Source organism: Passer montanus, unplaced genomic scaffold, assembly GCF_014805655.1.
Source record: "Passer montanus isolate IOZ18808 unplaced genomic scaffold, ASM1480565v1 scaffold12, whole genome shotgun sequence".
In the NCBI taxonomy this organism is placed as follows: Eukaryota; Metazoa; Chordata; class Aves; order Passeriformes; family Passeridae; genus Passer; species Passer montanus.
Genome location: NW_024358722.1, coordinates 14193896 through 14216959, shown reverse-complemented (window position 1 = coordinate 14216959; position 23064 = coordinate 14193896). Strand labels below are relative to the sequence as shown.

At 39.6% G+C, this 23064-nt stretch overlaps 1 protein-coding gene across 22 annotated transcripts in view; it reads left to right on the top strand.

Annotated features, from left to right (window-relative positions):
* The window catches only part of ESRRG (estrogen related receptor gamma), a 389280-nt gene that overhangs the window by 223874 nt on the left and 142342 nt on the right, over positions 1-23064 (top strand). The window contains exon 1 of one of the 22 annotated variants that reach the window (XM_039697937.1): positions 6581-6744. The exons of the other annotated variants lie outside the window; for them this stretch is intronic. Coding sequence (XP_039553871.1) covers positions 6689-6744 — 56 coding nt within the window. The 5' untranslated portion in view covers positions 6581-6688. Of the gene's footprint in view, positions 1-6580; positions 6745-23064 lie in introns of those variants that run through there. 22 annotated transcript variants of the gene reach the window in all.

Genomic DNA, 23064 nt, shown 5'->3' with positions numbered 1-23064 from the left:
CTAATGTGAGCTTAGTTGCACTTTTAAAAAGAGCAACTCTTTTAATCCATTGTTTTAAAAAGCATGCATTAGATGTCAGAGAACATAAAGACAGCATGTAGAGATAACCCTGATGTAAGTGATAGTTCCAGTTGTCTAGTGTATGGATAAAAGATTTCCAAGGCTTATGTTACTTGGCAGTTCAACATGATGTAGCTGTTTGTTAATCAGAGAACACATGAAGAACAAAGGATGGAGAACAAAAATGTTGAAAAAAGTGTTGTATAGCTAGAAGATGTACAGTGGGACAAGTAATGGGGGGGTAGGATTGAATAAAACAGTCATGGAAACAATGAGCCATAAGAGGGCAAAATTTGTTTCACTTTGTTTCTTGTGACTGGAGTTTGTTGGTAAAGGGGATAACATTTTGTATTCAGGCAGAGAGCATGTTCTGTAAATCTCTTCAGTTACCCGTTCCCTGTGTGTCGCAATAGATTAAGTCGCTGTGTGATGATATGACACCGCCATCACTCGTCTTCCTGGGATATTGCTGGAGGCAACAACAAACCTGTGTCTTTGGCACATGTGAAGGAATTTAGTGCTTGAGGGGTTAAATTACACAGGCTCCCCTGTGGATCAGCTTATGCTTGGACAGTAATAATAGCAATAACATTAATAATAAAAATGCCAGAGCGAAGGGAGTGGAGGGGGAGCAGGGGGAGAAAAAGGCAGAAGAGTGATGGAAGATGGGCTGGGACTGTCGGGGGTGGGGGCAGGCAGGCTGGAGGATGCGTTCCGTACAGCAGGTGTCCCGGCTCCATGTCAGATGTCGTAGGAGCCTCTGCGACATGGACATGCACAAATAGACGGCGCAAAACCTTTGAGGGTGATTGGTGGCTCTGTGCGTGTCTGCGCTCTTGCTTCAAGCCATGATATCCTAGGGCAGTGTAACAAGCAATTCATGTCAGCTCACAGTAAAGATTATTGGTGTTTTCACCGGGGAAATATTTACGCTCCATCCTCTTCTATTTTTAGCGTTTTGAGCTTGCAGTCAGGTAGAAGGGCAGGTGGGGGAGTGGGGAGAGACCCATTGAGGGACATGTCTCATGCCTCAATTAGATGGAACTAAACCCCTAATCTTGCTCAGGAATAGCTGCTGATGCTAAGTTTTCTTCTTTCACTTCTGGTTTAGTGGGATATTACATTTCACTGCAGTATAGGTGATAGAATGGGATGTATGTCAACTGGTATGTTTTGATTCTAATAGAAAGCATAAATGCATTTTAAGGAAGGCCCTTTTACATAGGTGAGGCCTCCAAAAAAACCACCACCAAAAGGTGATATAAGTGCAGAATAAAGTGTTGGGGTTTTAGGTTTGCTATTTTATTTTTTTTAATTGCTGGATAGAAAAGCCATCACAGTAAAAGACAGCAATTTATTGCATTGCTGGAAAAAAAAAAACCTACAAAAACCCAGCAAAACAAAACAGAAAACAACAAACAACAAGAGAAATCTGAATTTCTTTTTCAGATTTGTTGTTTATCATAATAATCCTTCTAGTGAAAGGGGCTAATTTACTCTTTCTGTAGGAATATTTTAAGTGTGATTATCATAATATCACAGCTGCTGAAAAGGTCTAAAATAGGGCATTGACCTTGAACGTGTTCCTGCGTTTAGTATGTGGTGCTTAACATTCAAGAAACAATACAACTGCAACTCATTTATTAATGTATAATCTCAAAATGTTAACTCTTGCTCTGTAAAAACATGCCACAAGGATTGTAGAAAGCTTGCAGTATCCCATGAAGTACATGTGGTATTTTATCAGTGTAAATATGTATAAGATTTTCAAGATTTCTGCTGGGAATACTCCATAACTAAAGTAAGTTTTCCCTTTGGTACTGCACTAGTTTATGATTTAATTTTTACTGACATTCCACCAGTCATATTATTAGCTTCACAAAATGAAAGTGAAATAATCCTGTATTAATTAAACAGAGCAACTGAATTCCCTCAGTCATCTTATCCTTGGCTGTCTGAGACAGTAATGTACTTCAGTTTCTCTGAAGAAACTTACACTAAAAAAAGAGCTTGGGGTAATAGTGAGATATCCATATTGAAGTGTGTGCCTGAATTATCTTTAGGGAGGAGACTTTTTGTGGTGGTTAACAGACAATGTGCATGTGGCTCCCTCCTCCTAGTGTTTTTTTTTTTCTTTTTTCTTTTTCTCTCTCTTTTCCTTTCTTTCATTTTGTGAGAGGCTTTGGAAAAGGTGTTTCATCAAGAGAATAATTATTTATAGCAGTGTGAACAGATTATATTCTGTACCAGTGAAAGCAGTCATTTAAATACCCATACCCATGCCCTTGAAAATAAAGCAAGGAGAAAATATGGAGTATTTATTTGAGACCAGATAAATTGAATGTAGTTCAGTAACATGGTAAGGCAATTGCTGTTATTTCACAGAGACATTTTTTATATGCTGGGATTGAATGTAGCAGCTAAAGCTAAAAGCCTTGCTCCATGTATTTGTGAACACGCTGTGGAAAAGTTCTAAGGAGCATCAGAGATTGTGTTGCGTGAGCTTTTTCCCCTAAGATCAAAACAAAGAGTAATTAATACTAAATGCAGACTGAAGAAGCAGATGGCTTTCAAGTAATAACTTGATAGTATTTGTCCAACTATATACAAACAGGTGAGCAGAATTTGGAACTTCTGAGGTGTTAGTTTTTTAATTCACTAGCAGCATATCCAGGGGTGCACCGAGTGCCTTCCAATGAGAAGCATAAACAAGGAGTAGACAGTGGCAATGCTGTTCTAATGTTATTCTCACTGTAGCATTGAGTGAGATCACATCTGAGTTGTGTTTCTTTAATTAGTGATTGTGAATAAAAAGAAGATCACATATTTGATGACACTTCAGTATTTATTTCAAACTCTTAACAATATAGTATTTTCCGGCTGGACTTTGAATAAGCCTCCATGGTACTGCAAATCTTCATCTAAAGTACGCTTATTCCCAAATAAATCCTTGGCAGCTACCAGACTTTCATATTGTTGCAGCTTCCCTGCTGGCTTCAGCTTTTTGCTCCTATTGGTAAATACACATTTGACACAATGCACTGTGAGGTCTCTGTGAAGTGCCACTGAACCTCACTTCAGTTGCCTTGAGGTGGTTATGCTTTAAGAATCTGGCTCTTCTGATGCCTTGAAATTTCTGTAGTATTTAGATGTGAAGATGCTTAAAGATGTACTGTTTGGCACACAGGAATAATTAGGTGCACAGAGAGACATGGAAATGTAGGTGCTGCTCAGAAATGCCCCTTGACTGGTACGGGCACCCCTGATGATTTTTTCCTTCCCCTCTCTTGATTCCGTTACCACTGTTTAGTATAGACTCCTTGTGGTAAGATTTTGCACTGTACATTTGGATAAGTTATTGCAGATGTGTGTTTGCATGCATGTTCTTATTGTGTATTCCCTGACAAAATTCAGTAAACTTTTACCTGGATTGCCTTCTCGGCGCTGCCCACCCCCTCTTTCCAGCTACTGCTTTTATTTATTTCTACAGAAGAGCTTAAAATGAAGCTACAGTTAGCCCCAGCTTATTTGCTGCAGTAATCTCTTTCTTATCTTTTTTTTTTCCACTTTCCCCAAACTGATCTGTAACAGTGAAACCCAAGTTCAAGAATGTAGTTGGAATTCCAGGCCCCAGTCTGGTAGAGGTGACACTTTCAGTCCCTGGGGGAAGAAGCCAACTGCTTTGTTTATCAACATGCAAAGTACAGCACGGTATTTCTGGTTCTCCAAGAGGCAGCACTGGCAGGGCAGAGAGCTGCTTGCTCAGATGAAAGATGCTTGATAGAAAACTAGTGACAGCTCACAGGGGGAGAGGAAAGATGCATTTTTTGGGGGTGTAGAGGAGGGTGGGGGACAACAAGCTCACAAGGTAGTGGAAACTATAGGAATGTGAAAACGAGGGCTTACAGGAAGACAGACCGTGACAGAAGGAGAGACCATCGTGTTTCAGCCCCTGAATATAAAATCTTAGGAGATAATGAACAAAAGTAGGAATGAAGCTAACCTGTGCTTCGGTGAGTTTCAAAATGGATTAGCTGTCAGATTTTCAGGAGGGTGTTTTCCAATGAATGTAATACAGAAAAGTGACCATATCAAATCATGCATGTACAGGGAGTAATTTATGGCTGATATTTATATATGAAAAAGACATATACATGCAAAGATTTGAAAGAATTCTGGAATCAAAAATACAGAAAAATAAGCATTTTGGGTCTAAATCTATAAACAGACATACTCTTATATACTTATAAATCTATACACAGAAATACACAGTACAAACAATATATTTGTATTTGCATGTTTTGCCCATGTGCACATGTATATTTTGAGTTTATATAGTCATACTGATGACTATACATAAAGACATCTAATTCAAGTTCTGATTTGATTCCAAAATCTACATTTATCAAATTGTTACTTAAAGAGGATGTTCTAGCAGACTAACATGATTTAATGCCTCCTGTTTTAAAATCTGGTAAAAACTGATTTTTTTTTTGGTCCCCGATGTTTCTACAGAGTACTTAAATTTTACTCTACATTTCAGAGCTTTTTAATTCACTGCTCACAAGCAAATTTACATCTTAATTACAGAGTTCACATTTAACAATATAGACAGCATAATGCTACTGGTAATTAAGCTTTTACTACCTGCTTTTATACAGTAGTCTGAGCTGTAGTTTTGCTGTGTGAGTTCCGATTCCTAAAATTACAAGTATTTATACCCGGTTTGTAGGAAGCAGGCCCAGTCTTCAGATAAGGTTAAATTCAGAACGCTGGTATCTCTTTGCTGTAAACATACACAAGCATGTCATATTCCTGTATATGTTGGGATTTGGTTCTGTTGCTGTATATTTTTTGGTAAAATGCTGTGAGACAGATCTGGAGAGGGCATTTCTGTGAATAGTGTTACTGCATTCTGAGGGTTCGCACTGATTTGTTTTGATCTAAAAGACTGCCGTTTGCATCATGTTAGGGCTCCAGTCACAAAAGATTTTTTTAAGAGTTGAGCTGCATTCTAAGAAATTATTGTCTTTCCAAGTGTCAGTTTGGCTTTTTTCTGGACAGAAACAGCCTGCATCTGTTTTCATTGGTAGGGACAGAAATGCTTTGAACCTGGAAAATATGTATGGTGCCTTAGTTCTAATACCAAGTAAAGGTGGTAGCTTTTGAGAAAAAAAAAAATCATCCCATATTTATTACTGATATTTTCAAAACAGGATATTGCATGTGTTTCAGGGCAAACAGTGTCTCTAATGTCCCTAATTGAGTACACTCTTTGTGTTGGAACAAGTTTAATCAGGAATCTTTCATACGCCAGAGAACAACTCTGAGCTGGCTGTAAGCAGTGTTTTGCTGGAACCGGGCTTGGTGATGTTTATGCAGGCATGCCTACAGGGATATGTGTTTATTGCCCTTTTAGTTCAGCAAAACTTACTTTACAAAAAACCCAAACCCCCAAACACTGTAGAGGTCTAGGCACCCTCCCAGATTTACTACTGCAGAGTTACTCCAGTGCAGCCCTTATCTCATTAAAATGAGGCAGGCTCAGTTGGTCCACTCTAATCCCTGCACACTAACAGATGAGATGGATCAGTTCTGGATCTTTTCTTTCTCATTTTTAAATATACACATCTAAACACACAAATACTCGTATAAGAGCATATGCTTTATACGTGTATATATATATAAATAAACACACACACCCATGTTGTATAGGAACACGCGTACCTGTATTTGCTCCCAGTTGCACCCATGATGTTAAGGACTGGATTTGTGCTCGTTTTGTTAGGAATGGGTTTTTTTGTTTGTTTGGTTATTTTTGTTTTGTTTTTGTTTTTTAACTAAGTAGAAAGGAAACTTTGAATTTTAAACAGGAAATTAGATATCTCTATATTAGATAGTTGTGTAATTTTTATATGTTTTTATGTATAATATCATATATACATAGTCAAATTCCAGCCCGCTCCCGCTCCCCTTTCCCCCCGAAAGCAACTCGCACGACAATGAAAAGTTGAGTTACCCAGAGGCTTCGGCAGGCCGCGCTTGGCGTTATAATTATTTGTTTTTCCCCGGCGCCGAGCAGTTCCAAAGGTTAGGGAAGCGGCGTTCAGGAGAGCGCGCCGGGAGCCGAGCCCGGCTGCCGCCACAGCGAAACGCCACGACCGGCAGCGGCGGCGGCGCAAACTTCATCCTCTACCTTTGCGCGCAGTCCTTAACCGGGAGCCTGCCAAGGTACCTGCCGAAGTTGGGGCCGGGCGGGAAGGGAAGGGAAGGCAGGAAGCGGAGCGNNNGCCGCCGCCGCCTCAGGCCGCTCCCCCGTCCCCACCCTCTACCTGCCGCGCGCCCCGCGCGCCGGGCCGCCCCGGCGCCCTTGGCGCCTGATTGGCCGCGGCCCCACCAATCGGCCGTCCCCCCGGGCCGGGGGGATGCATATGTACAGCCCTGCTGCATATTCATGAGCTCCGCGCGGGGCTTTAAGTCCTTGATTAGGCGCGCGGGCGAGCTTTTGGTCCCCGCCCGCCGCCGCCGCCGCCGCGCCCGGAGCGCGCCCGTGCCAAGTGCGCGGCGCTCGGCCACGGAAACTTTGCTTTCACCGCGGGGGCGCACGGAGGATGGTCGCCGGGCGCACATGGATTCGGTAGAACTTTGCCTGCCGGAGCCGCTCTCCCTGCACTACGAGGAAGAGTAGGTACCGCTCCCCGCCCCCACCCCACCGCCGCACGCCGCCTGCCCCAAAACATGACAGGCGCCTAAGACGCCGCTGCAGGTAACGCTGCGCCGCGGCCGCGAGCGGGAGCCGGCCCGGGGCACTGCGCCGCCGGCGCGGTGCCCGGTGCGGTGCGAGCGCCTTGCCGGGGCCGCCGCTCCGGACCCGCGGCGTCACGGCCGGGGAGACGGCGGGGGGCACTTGGCGGGGTCCGCGCCGCACGGCGTGTCCCTCCCCGCGCCTGCTGCTCCCCACAAAAGGCAGCCGAACACACTTTCTGAGGAGCCGCAGTTCTTGGCTGGCACTTCTCAGCTACCTGGCGGAGTGACTCCGGCGGAAAGCGTGGCGCCCAAACAGAACCGGGCGGTCTGGGGCTGAGGAGCGGCTCCTGAACTTGAGTTCAGCCTGTAGCCGGGATTAAATATTAGTATATCACGGGAGCTGTCACCGGTTCATTTTTCTTCTTGTCGAGCCACTTACGTCGCTGTGCCCCGGCGTTAGGCCGGGAGTGACAGACGGGAGCGCCGAGGAGAAGCCCCGGCCGGCAGCCAGCATCGCCCCAGCCGCGGCCGCGGAGAGGCTGCACAGGAGGTGACAGTGTACTATAGGTAGATGCCCACTAGCTGTCCTTACTGCCTGCACAGTGCATGGCTGGTGGTAATTAAGCCAGGCATGAAAAGTGAATTGCCGTGATCGCATGTTAGGGAAATAAGATGGGAAGTAACAAATAGCCTGGCTCGCAGGAATACAGTTTGGGAATGGGACGCGGGGAAAACCCACTGTAGTGTTTTGGGGGTAAAGAAAAGAAAATAAACAGAGATAGGGTGCCCTCTCAGCTATGGCTTATAGGTCATAGCTGTATGTATATAGTGTAAGATAGCTTCATAATGTAAGAATGCAGTTTCCACAGCTTTTCCTAACAGTGACAAATTTTTCATAAAATACATAAAAAGACGATAAGTTGAGTATTTTATGGTTGTGGGTTTTTTTTTCCCTGTGGGTTTTTCAAACCCCCCCAAAGGAGCTTTCTTGAATTTACCTTCTTACAGCTAATTTGAATGATTAGTTTAGATAAGCGTCTTAGAGTAGATGCATTTAAATGAAATCGGGGCACATGTCTTTTTGGCTCTGGTGCAAGATTCAAACTAATTTTTTTCTTCTTCTGACTCAATTAAAAGTCATCTCAAAACACTCAATATATTGTCTGAGTGCAGGGCTAGAGGCATGTGGGATTGAGTGGACACAGAAAAAGAACTAACATTCAGAAACATATCTGCTTCTACATCTCATTTAATAAACACCAGTTTTACATGTTAGATATATTATATCTGTTATATATATTATATTTACATGTTTACGTTAATATCCATAATAACTGGGATTTAGCTACATACTGTAACATGTATATGCACATGCATAAGGACATACAAATAGAGGTAGGAGTTTCTGCAGTTCTTATGGATGAGAGTAGAGAGGATTCAAGCTACAAATGGTCCGAACATTTTGGGAGTGCACAGATATCTGTGTGGCCATCACTAGGTATGCTTTGATTTTAAGGCAGAGCTTGTTAAAGAATGCAATAACTTAAAGCCAGCTGCAGTATTAGTTTTTTGCTCTTTCAGCAATAACAATAGCACTAATAATTACTAATAGATAATAAGCTAACAGATGCAATAAATATATTTGCTCATTTTGACGTATGTGTCAGTTTAATAATTCTAAATGAATCACTGCGTTCATAATGGGAAATCTCCTTCAACCTCTGATTAAAATGTAACGTTGACTAAAGGATTATAGAGCGGACTTAATTTTACCGACTGTTTTAACAGTTGTCACAGCTGTTGGAAGAAGGAAAGGCAATTGAAACACTCAAAAAAAGCAGAGGGTTAGGGAGGGGAGAGAACAGAAGTAGTTTAGTAAATTTAAACACGGTCTCTGAATGCCAAACATAGAAAATTGAGGAGATTTGTAACTCCAGAAGGCTTCTGTGCGCTGTGTTTTGTGGCTTACTGTGTTTCATTCATTTGAACATGTAGCTGCTTTCTCCGTTTCTCCGTTTAAAAGTGTGCAAAAATGTTTATATGTGAAACAAATTCACCTGTTCCCGTGTATAGATTTTCATTTTACAACAGAACCAATACAATACTCTGACAAGAAATAAAGGTTGCATAGAATGGCTGTAACATTTAAAAAGTGGACGTAGGTGTCACAGCATGTGAGTACTTCAGTGCAGTGATGGTTGGTGTGAATATTTTATATTTTTCTAACTGTTCTCATGTTGCGATGTAGGAATGGTCTGTGGAGTCACCCTGTGAGTCTGGCTGGGTTGTGTTTGTGTATGGATGAATATGAGCATATGTTTTACTCACATGTACATATATTTGTGTGTTTGCATGTGCACTAGGTGATTATGTGGTAAACACAAAAGAGTTTATGTCAGTTTCACTCTTTAAAATATTCTGGCATAGCCTCAAATTGCTGAAGAATTTCTTTAGAAGTGTCTTTCATTCGTAAAGGCAGGAGAAGGGCAGACTGAAGAACGCTTTTTTGTGAAGTGGGAAGCAGCACTTGATTCCGCTCCACGGTTTCTCCAGGCTCTGAAGGTCTTTAACCTCGCCCGTTTGTCTTATTAGATAGCTTGTTACAGTCATTCCTGAGAAATAAAGCCCCAGGCTGGTGTTCCGGTGGGTACCCGGTGTGTGGGGTGGCACAGCCCCTGCCTGGGCTCTCCCAGGGCTCTCCCCTTGGGCAGCAGGCAGGCCTTGGTCCCTTCTTCCTTCCGTGTTTCCGGTCGTAGGGCTTTGCTTTTTTGGTTCTGCTGCACTGCTGGCAAGTTTTGAATCCTACTTGGAGGAAGTATAAAGGGTTTCTGCTGAAATGCCTACCTGGCAGATTTTCCTTTACTGGGGCTTACCCCTCTTTTAGTGATGGGTGCTCATTTTAATGTGTTTATGGTTGTGCTCTTTTATTTACTGAGCCTGGTGCGTTGCAGCGGTAATTAACCCATGTTATTAGCAAAGCCCTTGTGGATATCCATTAATTCTCTCGAATGGCAGATCATTTTTTCCATACTTTTTCCCCCTATTTTTTTCCTAAGAATCGCTGTCCTTTTTCTGACAGACCTTAGGCTTTAACATTTCCTACAAATTTCTTTTTAAACTGAGGCAGGTAGAAGGGCATCATCCCCATAGTTCCATAATAAAGAATAACTATTGTCTTAACAAACTGTTTTCAAGGATGCTAATGGGAAGCAAAACAACTGTGAGAATCTGTAGGGAACAATTTATTTAATTATTATTTTTCAAAACACATGCTTAATGATAAGAAAAGAGATGAGAATTTTCTTAGCCTTTTTTTTGTGTAGCTGCATTAGCTGTTGTGAATATTTTAACGTTCATATTTTAATCAGATTTCAACTTAGTTAATAGCACTTTGGGCATTTAAAAAATATTGAGCCAGCAGAAAAATACTTGTGCTTGCACTGCTGAGAAAAGATAAGGGCCACCTCATTAGCCAACCCTACTTTTGCAATTAATTTCAAATACATGGTGCTATTCATCAAATAGAAACGGTAACTTGTCTATGATAATATTTAACAATACTTGAAGCCCACTTTGCTTAGAGTAGCTAAAAAGTATGATATGTCTATTTTCACAGATATGTCAGTCCACATGCAGTGCTGCTATTTCTGTATATTACAAAGTTACAATAGAAAAATTGTGGTATAGAAATATGATATATTTATGATACAGGATTATTCGTTTTACAGAACTGTTTTTAAAGGACTGACCCTGGGCCTGCAGGGAGGTTGCTTGCGCCTCTCTGGAAGTATAAGTAGGAATGAAAAAAAATGCTTATTTAACCTTTCAAGGAAGTATATAAAATAATTACTTTTTTGCTTAGAGAAAGTAAAATGTATAGGAGAAGTGGGAAAAAATATGAAAGAAATTCTTGTTCCTATTGAATCCTGAAGTAGCTTCTGTCTATAAGATAAGCTTTGCTATGAATTCTTTTTCACAGCAAATTCATGGAGGGAAGAAACAATAAAATGTTGATCTGTTACAAGTGCATATGAGCCTTACGCTACCAAGCTCTCTAGAGGAAATCTGTGATTATGCTGGGCCAGTTTGTTCAGTTTTTATCTCTTTTACATCCACTGGCCTTGTATTAAATTGTCATTGTCCTAAAGCACATGAGAGAGAAATGAATTGCATTTCTCGACATGCTCTGACAGTGAAATATTTAGCCTCTCTGTCTCCAATCATACTCATATGTATGTTTGATAGTGCAGGGATGACACCAGCAGTCGCTGCAGCTTGACACTCCACTTATTACACGTTCTTTTACATTTCGTGTATCGTCTTTTAGGCTCGACTTAGGGAGTCATACGTGCACAGTGCTATCTGTAGCAGCATATATGTATGTGGTTTTGTTTTGTATATTTGCATTTTCTGTGAAATCTTCTGCCTGTGCCCAGCAATTCTTGCGTTCAAACATGTTTATATCCATGCCTCTGTGTGTGTTCCAGGTGTATAGCATATTCCTTATGCAGTTTTGGCAATGTACATCTATTGTTGTGTGTTAGCCACAGACATATACACAGTAAGTATATATATATATGCAGAGCTATATAACTTCCCTCTGTGCAGTTGCTTGTCAAAAAGCAGCTGCCTTTATGTGGTTTTATGTGGGTTTTTTCTTATCCATGAGAAAAGAGCTGGCCAGCAATGTAAAGTATTTACAGCTCATTTTGTATTAGGTTCTCCATGTAATCTAGCAGGTTTTGTATTGTACTCACAGTTTTGCTCTTAAAGGATGCTGTATTTTTTTATAAAAAAAATTATCTTGCAAGTAAATGAGATGTCTAATATTTATTCACATTTCTGTAAGTTTTGGCTGTCAAACAGATTTATTTTTTCAGCTAAGTATGTCCTTGGACACACAGTTATATTTACATCTAAAGAATATAATTATTTTTAGGGGGGAAAGCCTCCTGCATGTGGTTGTTAATACACACCATGATGTCCTCAGACAAAAATATAAAATACATATGCGGTTTTAATGCTCCTTAGTCCTCTCCAGAAGTCCTACAGTTGTGAGGTTTTTGTTTTCTTCTTTTGTTATGGGTCTGTTGTCCAGAAGTAAATACTATGAAACATTAAAGAAAAATGTTAAACAGAATTTGCATGTTGCCAGATAGTATTGCTTAATTATTCTTTCAAGGCCTTGGTATTTCTTTTTCAGTAGCACTTGGGAAAGTAGCTTCTATAAGATATTGCCTTTTGACTTCTGTGTCTTATGGAACAATTTGTGTATTTTCTGTGTTACAAAAGCTTTAAATCTCTTGGGTTTGTTTACATAATGCTGGTAGGGTAGTGTTTTCCAGTAAATTTGTATTTCCTTCAAACAAAGAAGGGCTTTTCTCTTTGCTGTTCCTTGAGATAGCAGGTTTACATCAAAGGGAATCTTACCTAATTTCCAATCATTTTCCTCTTTTAAGTAGCATAGCTTTTAAATCTGAACATCATTACCCATTTCTTCTAAAATTGAAATAAGTTTTTTTTTTCACTTCAGCTTCTTATACTTGCTCGAAAAATGTCTGTTAGCAGCCCTAATGAAAGTTAGAGCAATAGAAGTACTTTCACAGAGTATGAGACAAACATATGTTGTTTTCTGTACCACTGAATGTCTTATTCTTACCGTGGGTCACCAGCCTGAATTTTTATGTCATCTAGGTGAAATTTTCTTACTTAGTTCAAAATTACTTACAAGGCAAAGCAAAACAAACGAAAAAACCACCCGCAAAACTTAATATTTTGTGACACTAATGCAGACCCTTAAGTATGAAATTGGAGGAGGATCACCATACACTGTGGTAAGTTAGTATCATGGGGTGTATGAAATAGAAGGCCTTGTCCTCAGTCTAATCAAGCCATTTATAATATCCTTGTACAGAATTGTGCACATCTATTTATATGATAGCCTTCTGAAATATGATTAGTTACCCTTATGCACTATGAGAATAGTCGAAATATATCCTTTCATCTTACAGTGAAAATTATATTCTCTTTTCCTGAGTAAAAACTCTTTGCAGCTTTGAGCTGCTGTCTTTATATGGGAGGGCAGAGTCTCTTAAAGGGTTGTATTCTGAAACCAAACTTTAAGATACAGTGATTAGAGGTTTTTCAAGTTATTACTCCATAGCTTTGCGAAGATGTCTCTTAGCACTCTGTGTGTTTTCATGTTGCTGTAAGTGAAAAAAAAAAACCCTGCACATCTCCTTTTCATCATTTTGATTGGAACTACATACCATATGTAATGTGTTTTGGCAGCACTTACCTAGCCAAAGAAAACAAATTAATATTAGCCATGCTGAGGGGTGTCAGAAGTATCACAGATGTGTCGATTTAGCTTTGCTCCATCACACACTCTTCCCTTAAACAACTGGTCAAGCTGTCGCAAAATGTAGTGTTGGCTACAGTGAGATTCTAATAGGTGTGATCAGGGATTGATGGTTTTGGCAAGTTGGAATGAGAAGATTATGTGGAGTTGCTGTTGCTTGTTTTGAATCGCCTTGGAAAAAAAACCCTAACTCTAAACAAACAAAAAAAGAAAAAAAAAATTAAAACCCTAAAAATCTAATTCAAAAAATTTAAAGCCAGCCTTATGTGCGTATACACCCCCTGTCCCCCCCAAACCCAGCTAGATAGGAAACAATTTAAAGTCCTGTAGATGTAGAGATGCTGGTGAGTGAAATGAAAAAGTCATATCTAAAATGTACTGCTAGCTTGTTCCTAAGCATTCTGAAATTCCTTCCCATATAAAGGTGCCAGGATGGGTGGGGAGGAGGTGGCTTGTTTTATTCTGTCCGTTCTTACCTGTGATATTGCTACTCTTTCCCTCATCCCCTCTGTTTCTGGGCTTGTTTCTAGAGCTGTTTTGAAAGAAACACTTTTTTCAATCTCACACATGAATATTTTTAAGGAAATACAAAACAGGAAAATCGAGTAAAAACAATAGTTAACAAAAAGCTGGAATTATACTCTTTTATGTATGCTTTGCAGAGTACTACTGGCAGTTTGTATAGTTTTCCATATATTGAAAATGTAAGAGAAAAAATGAAGCAATTTTCTCTGTATTCTTTATTTACTTTAAATTATTTTTTTCTGTCTTTAAATTGGTTGTAGAATTTGGTTTCTGTCTTTGTGAAGGATGAATGCCAGTGTCACGTTGTGTTTAAGTTGGTATTTTATTGCTTTAGGTGGACCGTGATATGCTCGATTGGCAAGTATTAATGCTAAAATAGTTTTCAGAGGGATTAATTTCAGCAAGTCTGTGAGGCTTTCTCCTGCACAATTATTTTTTCACTCTTAAGGGGAAAAAAAAGGAAAAGCATCAAGTTAAAAAAAGGTGCTAAAACTCACCTGCCATCTAAAGTAGATTTAGAGTGCATTTCCAAATCAAATGCCCGTATATTGCTAGCAAAATTATCTTTGAAGAATGGCAAAATTCTTACATCAAAAAGTGGATTTTTTTTTTCACCCCTTACCATGGCAGTTTATTGCTCTTTGAATGCAAGTTTTTCTCTACTGAATTATATTCACTTTGCCAGGGAATACTTTCACTGATGGGAATGTTCTCATAGCAGCTGCCACCATGGTGGGACAGACGAGATGTTCCGAAGTGGCGCGAAACGCCACGTCTGCAACCAACTGTTCCCCTCAGCGTTAAAGGGGTGACGCTGGGGTTCCCTGTTGCTGAGTGACATCCAGGGACACCCCATTGCTCTCCTGGCAGGAGCCGCTTGGGCCCAGTTGGTGCTGGGGAATACGAAGGGCGCCGAGCGGCCACCGCCACGGCAGGTGGCTGACATTGGTAAGAATGACACCTGTCCCATCAATCACCAGGCCCCGGTGTCACAGATGGAGAAACAGCAATCGGCCGCATTACCCCGTGCTGCACACTTGGCTTAATTCGGCTCATTGTTCTCCCACAAATCTCGAGGATGGCTGTTCTGCCGGGAGCCCCGGCAGAGGCGCAGGATGGGCTCAGGTGGTGGCACGGGGCTGCCCTTTGCTGCTCCATCAGAGGTACTCGGGGGGAGGCTGTCACTCGGGGAGAGCCTGTCACTGGGCTGTCCCACTGGCACTGGGAAGGAGCCTCTACGCGGCGGCTGGAGCTCCAGCTTCCAAAGGAAGGCTGTAATTAATCAAAGAGCCGAAACTCAGGGTTTCTCCTGGTGTTCCAGAAGTTTTCATTTAGCGAGCTGAGAGCACACAGCCAGGTTAATGTTTAACTCTTCAAATGCTGCGCTCGTCCTGGGAATACACTGTCACCCTGAGGAGAATGAAGGGGATGCTGTGCCTATTTCCTATGGCAGGTGAAATCTTCAAAGCCATGACTCTTCTGAAGTAGTTGGTGTGCTGTTATTCCTCAGGAGTTAGCACTGACATTTCTGTATGTGAGACACTGAGTGGAAAGGAGAGTTACCGAGAGGCTTGTCTGGGGGAGAGTGGGGGATTTTTTTGTTTTGGTTTTGTGGTGAGTCTTTTAGTGCCAGGTGAAGGCTGGATCGTGAGAAATCACTGTCTTGTTATGGACAAAACCAGTGAAGGTACTTAAATGCCTTCAGACACTGTAACCATTTTCCTTTCTTTTGCTTTTTCACCCTTTGCAAATCTTGGAGTTCTTGGAGGATAGGAGAATAGAATAAATAAAAAAGCAAATGGAAATTCTTTTTTTCTGCTAGTAAGGCCTGTGTCAGATCTGTTTTGAACGCATTTGAAACTGATTGCTTCCATGCTCTTTTCCAAGTAGTACCAGATAAATGCCTGTGAAATATTGAGATGGAAGTGATCATTCTTCACAAAAAATTCTCATTTTTTCCCTCTCTACGTCCTTTTTGTGTTAAGCGCTATGGAGTGACTGTTTTTGTTGTAAGCTGCTGGTTTAGTTGTGATTAATGTCAAGCAGAAAACCTGTGACGTGCCAGAAGCAGGCTACAGTGTGCTGAAGACACAGCTTATGTTTGATTGTGTGTAAATACAGTTAGTTAGTTGGGTTTATCTGATAGCCTGGCAGAAAGAGAGAGGAGCGGTACAAACTGTTTTCAGTAACTGTGCTGTTCATACACCTGATAAGATTGAGAGTGCTTTTGAACTACTGATATGCTTTGAATAAGAAAAGAATAATCGCATCCATTGGCACCGGCTTATCAGGAATGAAGTAAAATGCCAGCACTTTTACATTAGCAAAAGTAAATGTTTTAGACACTTTGGGCCTTTTTTTCATTTAAATTAAATAGCAGGGTGCTTTTGAGTGTGCTGTAATGAATGGAAGGATTTATTACCTTGACAAAATTACAGGTGAATGTGTTGAGAGAGGAGACCTCTGCAACAATAACAGCTCTTTTGATAAGTGGCTACAGCTATTCATGCTTTTGGTACAGAAATGCAGCAATTTTATCCTATCTTGCTTTGTGAAGTGCCGTGGCTAACTTAAAATGTGCAGTTCTTCATAGTGTAACATACTTGTGCTATTTGTAATGTACTGGCAACATATTTAATATTTGGCACGTAACATGGCTGCACATAAAATCATGCTTGATCATTTACTTGTGTGTTCGCTGCCTTCAGTTGCTCTATATTTTCATGTTTGAAAAAGAATATATTTCTAGAGTATTTGCTGGGAAGGCGTGGTATGATTCATCATTGACTTACCCCAGCAGGCATGAAGCATGCTCAGGTGCACTATTATTTTCTCAAAGTTTGCTGATTTGTATTTTTGTACCTTTTTTTTTTAATTCTATGTTCTTTTTCTTTCCCATGCTTACAATTAATTCTGGGATATTCAGATTTGACGAATGATAGTGCAAGAGCATATTTGATTGATTTTAGATTATTATTGATTACTGTCAATGAGATCACTGTGACACTTTGAAATCAATGATATGTGATTAAACCAAAGCTCCACTATACATTAGGTAGCAGTCGGGAATTTAGGAACTGAATGTTCACAAGCTATAAATTGAGACAGTGTTCAGATTTAAATAGCCCTTTGTTTGGCATTTGTTCACCAAAAATATATTTCTTAGGAAACTTAGTTTTCCCAAGTGCAAGCTTTCAGTAAAAGAAAGGTCATTGATTTAAGGTTTATTAAATTTTAGCTAAAAACAACTGGCTCCATTTGGGTGTAAAATAATTTAAGTACTTACTGCAGGCAACCTTCATGCTTTAGAGCTGTTGCTCAAAGGTTTCATTCTTCTATGAAGATGTCAACTGTAAATATAAAAATGCATCACTGAAAATGTAATGGTTTAAAGATTCTAACTGAAATAAAAATTCCTGCCTGGGGAAAGCACTATAATCAAAATAATGTAGTCTTAACTTTTTTTTTTGTTTTTTTTCCTGTGGAGGCTGCACTTGAAAAGAGTGCTTCAAGGCAGCAGGTAGCAAGGTTGGTAGGCAATGCCAATTTTTATTTATTTATTTATATTCTCCCCCACAGATGATGATAGTCTATCTTTGGAATTGGCAATACACTTCAGCCGCTAATACAGGCGATATGTAAGCTGATGCCACTGCCTCTGAAATGCAGTATCCTGGCATTTAAGTCAACTTTATAATCTGGCAAAAACCCTACTTGGCAATATTAAAATACAGCTTCTGAAGCACTTTTATTTCTGAAAGCTTTTTATGTCTTTTTGTGTCTCTTTAGCATATATTAGATTTCTCTGGAGCAGTGGCCTGGATGTACACTTGATGGATGACTGGGGTGGGGATTCTTCCCCCCTGACCCTCTGCCATTTTCCCACCCCTCCCTAATTTAAAAAAAAAACTGTAGTGCTTGTGCATTAGGTAATGCTGGAACAGGGATACTGCGGATGCAGCTGTTTGACAAAATTAATGTGGGGCTTTTGTACCATTGTTAGATAAGTTAGGAGAGATTTTTCAAGGTAAGGACAGTGTGCTGCAGAGGTCTTGCTTGCATCTCTTTGAAGAAGTCTTTAGCTTCTACTGAGAGTGGACTGATTCAAGACTAAATGGAATAATGCCATTCATTTTAGCAGGTTTTGGATCAGTCTGTATAATGGATTTTTAAAAAATGAATGATTTGGTAGTATTTTAAAATCAGTCAATCAAAGAGTGGAGCCTGTGTCCAAGGACTTGCTGCCAGGATGTGACATTTACACCAGTATAGAGTTGCCTAAGGGAGTGTGACCAGGAAATACTAAGATTACCCCATAATATTTTCTGTGTGAGCTTAAAAGCAGTGTTGGCATTATGCCCGTATCTTCAGCCTTGAGTTGCCTAAAGAGGAAGTAGAAATCCTTCAGATGGAGATGGTAAGACAAAGTGAGACTGACCCTTTTTTTTCTTGATTTTACATCTGAATTGCAAGAGAGGCTGAATTTACATAAAGATTGATTTATCTTGCTTTGTTTCTGGTGATGAATTTGGGATGTAAAGCTGCAACGTGGAATACATATGTCTGCTTGATGCATGTCACCTTTTTATATATATGCTGAAACACCTTGGTGTTCCTATGCAGAATTCAGGAATCACCAAGGGTCATTCAGTGTGTCTTTGCCTATGGGATATAAAATAAATTTTAATGGATGGAGAATTACCTTGTCTGGCCTCCAACCAACATTTTATTTATGAAAAGGTTTGTCTAGTGTTTAAGAGATATAGGAGCTTGGCTTTTGGACAGAAAGCATTTTTCTCTTTGTAGAAAGAAATAGGCCAAGGTGGCATAACAGGATAAAGAAACAGTTTGCTCTCCAAATATTCGGATGCTTTTTTATTTTATTTTAGTCATATAAAGAGTACCATGAAATGGGTGTGAAAGTACCATGTACTGTCCTCCATTTTAGAGACTTTTATAGTGCAAAACTTTGTTGTAGATAACAGAGCCTTCATCTTGGTCTCTGAGTTGGTAAATGTGCACATGATTTTTGTCCCTGATCTCAATGCACATTTTGCTTCCATGTGTTCACCAAACAAAAGATTTCTATTTTCATTTGGTTTGGTTCCCTTGAGTTTCTTATTCTCCTTGGCTATAAATGCTTTGTAATTTCAGACCTATTCTTTTAATCACAGATCACGTTTTTATCTTGGATAAAGCATTCCATTTTCTGTACAAATGAGGCCATAAGTATGACTTTATGGCCTTTTTTTTTTTTAATGTTGTGTGTCGATTAGTGTTGTGATTAAGAAAGAAAACCTGGTTTCTACAATAGTAACATCTTGAATTTCATGTGAAAATATGTTGAAGGAAGTTTTTGGGTTTTTTTTTTTTTTTTGAATCTGCAAAAGCCTGTTCCTGTAAAGATTCACAAAAGGATGCATTATCAGCATTCAGTACTTCTGTTAGAGCAAAGCCTATTATTTCATTAGGCACAAAGGAAAAGGTGAGTTACACAGTAGATATTTATAAAGGTTGTGTCCATGACATTTTTCTCTAAGATTTGCTGTCTGGAGAAGAACTCCTAGAAAAGCGAGGCCTGTAAGCTTGTGCACTATACACTGGTTTTAAATATGAACAGTTGGGATTAGTGGAGCAAGGAAAAGGAGCCAGGAATATCAGGTCTTTCTTGCCTTTTACAGTTTTTGCACAGCAGTTGGGTTTTTGTTTCCACTTTAGTGATAAGTTTTTTGTTGGAGCTGTTGAGGATTGTCTGGGAGCGGCACAAACCACAACCCATCAGCAGGCTGCTAGTCAGCAGCAGGTGTGAACAACATAAAACAGGATAAATGCTGAACCAGAGTGTGCACTAAAAACAGAACCCCCTGTCTTGGTTTTACAAGGGCAGTAAGATTAGAAGCACTCTTGTCGTGTTTACTAAACAGTGTTTAGTGGACTATGTAAATGGCTCTGCTCAGCTGCAAAGGAATAAATGCAAGAATTATTATGCATTTGAGATTTTTAAAGACACTTTTTCCTTCTTTAAGAGTGCACCTCTGTTACTCTTAAAGCAAAGGGAGAGAGGTAAATGCCAAGGTGTTCAAAGTTAGGGCTTCAAAACTGAAGCGGAGAAAAGGGAAGATGGAATGTCAGCATTCAGTGTTTAAACTTTCTTAGTCATTGACATAAAGGAGGAGGTAGATTTTACTGTCTTTTGGAAATTACACCTTTGCAATTTAGAGTTTAATGTCTGCTTCTTTCTTCTCTACACCTTGCCTTTTAAAAGGCAGTTTTTTCATTCCTTTGTGTTTGCATATTTGGGAGCTGTTAAAGCCATGTATTTATTATATACATTACATTCAACACCAACATCTGCCTTCATTTATGCTCTGTATTATAAGTATTTTTCTCTTCCCCATTATTTCTGGAACAGATTTGAGAAGAGATTAGAATCTATCAAGCTGCATTTACACTATATGCATTGTGTCATTTGAAAAATAAGAAGGCAACAAAAGAAAAGCAAAACAAAACCAAACTCAAATCCAAAAAACCCTCAGCAAAAAAACCTCTAACAAAATTAACAAAACCCAAACTCAATTCTAAACCCCTCCAGAACCAAAACACTAACCCACAAAAACACAAGTAATTTTTCCTTTCCTGGTAAGCATTTTTGTAAGTAAACTCAACCTTAGGGAAAATCATCAGATCTGTTTGCAGCGCTCTGAGGAAAATATAATCCTTTTGAAAATCAACTTCATGGTATTTATATCAAGTCTAGTTTAAGTATAATTATGTCTTCTTTCTTATGATGTACTTATGGGATTGGGATTGACAATTACTTTTCTTGTAGAAGAGAGTGAAGTTTTTTTTAATCATTCAGTCTCCTTTCATCACCCTAATTGCTTGCAAGTTTCCAGGTTATAGAGATATATTTACCCATGCTTTTTTGTTTTGTTTTTGTTTGTTTGTTTTGTATGCTTTGGTTTTTTATTCTGAAACACTCTAATGAACCTGCTAATAGCTGCTTTTGTGGCGTCCAGATCATGTCTTCAGAGACACCTCTGCAACTCAACCCTTTTGCTTCAGAACATCCCTGTACACCTCTTTAGAGAGGTACAGGTCTGTTTTTTGAGGGGAAACGTTGGGATAGGATGAGAGATTTGCTTATGTATGTTGACCACAAGGCAATGGCAAGCATTTCCCAAGCAGGAATATTGCATTCTGAGCTTAAATCTGAAGAGAATTGAGTAGGCTTGCTGGAGACCAGAAAATAGTCAAAAATTAATCTATTAATCTATTTTCTAAAATACCTGAAGTAGTCACTTTACCTTATTAGTTAATGGATTTAAATCCATCATTAAAAGCAATTACTTTAATACCTACTCCATGAAAATGTATCTAAAACCTTATAAAAATAATTATTTCATTCTTTCTTATTACATCCCACCCCCCCACAGTTAAGTACACAATTTCAGTGCTAAGAATATACATGAGTGCTTCAACAATGAGTTTTGATAATGAAAACAGAAGGGTTGGGAAATCCTAATTTTCCAGTGTATTAATTTATTATCAGTACTGAAACAAGCTTACCAACACAGTACGCATTTTAAATCCAAATGTGGTTCTGGGATTGCTGCTCCAGTAATGTGAGTGTTACTGTTGTGGCAACCTGGTGGTGGCTCAGAGGTTTATTTTTAAGGAGGGTGTTCCTGCATGTTCAGAGTTCTGTTCATCTGTTGTTGTAGAGAAAACAGCTTATATCGTTGTGGTGAAATCATGACTTGTGTGATAGCATTTGTAAAGTGCACTGCTTTTACTGGCTCTCTGTGATGTTGTAAACTGGTTACTATAGCTCAAAATGCATTTCTGTAGCTGGTTCTGTAGCATAGTTCACCATTTCAAGAATTTGCTGGTCCCAAAATCTGTTGCATAGGTTTATGAGTTTGCACGTATGATCCCTGGGGGTTTTTTTACCTTTTTATTTTTTTATGCTCTTCTTATTTTTTTTCATTTTTTTTCTTTTTTTTTCTTTTTTTTTTCTTTTTTTTTCTCAGAGGTGGTAATATAAAACCTTGAAGTTCAGGATTTTCAGTTAGGACATATAAGCATAAAGAAGTTGTGCTGCTTATCCAAAGTTTATCCTAAGTGCTTAACCTCTTTGGCCTTAGAATCAGTCTGGGTATCCCATGAAAGCAGTCTGTCCCATGAGGTTTTCTCTAATTCCTATTTTCTGCCAGGTCAGAAATAAACAAGAATAGACTTTTTGAGAATGCTGCTATGTCTTCTCCCTGGACCAGATGAAACTAGATGCTGTATTATTATGTTTATTATTATTTGAGTCTCTGATGAGTGTGTTTAAATCCCTGAAGAGATAAGTTCTTGTTTGTTTCAGGTTTCCTTTGCCAGTTTGGACCAGTTCTCATTTACCCATGCAGGTTTATTTACAGTCAGTTTCTCTTTCCAGTTATACCAGTATGCTCAGGGGAAGCAGAATATCACACAGGACATGTCTCAACTTAAACTTTTTCTCTTGCCTTTAAGATCGTGGAATTGCTTATTCTGATTTAAAAAAAAACAAACAAACCACAAAACAACAAAAACAAACAAAACCCAAACCAAAAAAACCCCCACCAAAATGATTTTTTGACTCAGTAGTTGAGTGTAATTCCAATCAATTCCATACAGTGCACCTGGCTAATACTTAATATCTATATAAAGGAAGTGTAGAGGCCCCTGTCATAGTACTGTGTTTGGTGTACAGGGTGTAAATACATAGGTGATTCCTATTCAGAAACTTTGCTGACTGCAAATACAAGAAATTCATGAAAGCTGCAGAAAAGGGTGTGACATACTTTTCTAATGTGCCAAGCACAACCACGCTCTCTATGTGTGCACATGTAGTTGCATAAAATCTCTGTGTGTGATTGTATCTTCAATTTAAGCACACCAAGAAAGGCTAACGAGGAAGTAGGGGCCGTTTCATTGTAGATCAGCAGAAATCTCCCTGGTGTTTGAGGGAGAGCTAGGTGGTTTCATCTGTGTCAGCTCCGAGAAGGTGAAGTTAATAAGGAGGAGGTAGAAGGAAAAGCGCTGTGGAAGGAAGACAGACCAGGGAACAACGCAGGCTGCTGGTGTTGACATAGCACAGGGGGTGGGTAAAGACATTGGAGAGACAAATCTGGATAGTACAGGATAGTACAGATTGCATCTGACTGACTGCTTACATTTAATACTTCTTTTTTGCAATATGATTTTTAAAAATGGTCCTTTTAATATGCTGCATCAGTTGCCTGCTGACTTGAAAAAAAATTTAGTTAATTGCTTCTGCTTATTTGGACAGCAGTACATTTTGTATAAAAAGGGCAACTTCTGTGGTACAATGATACTGGTGC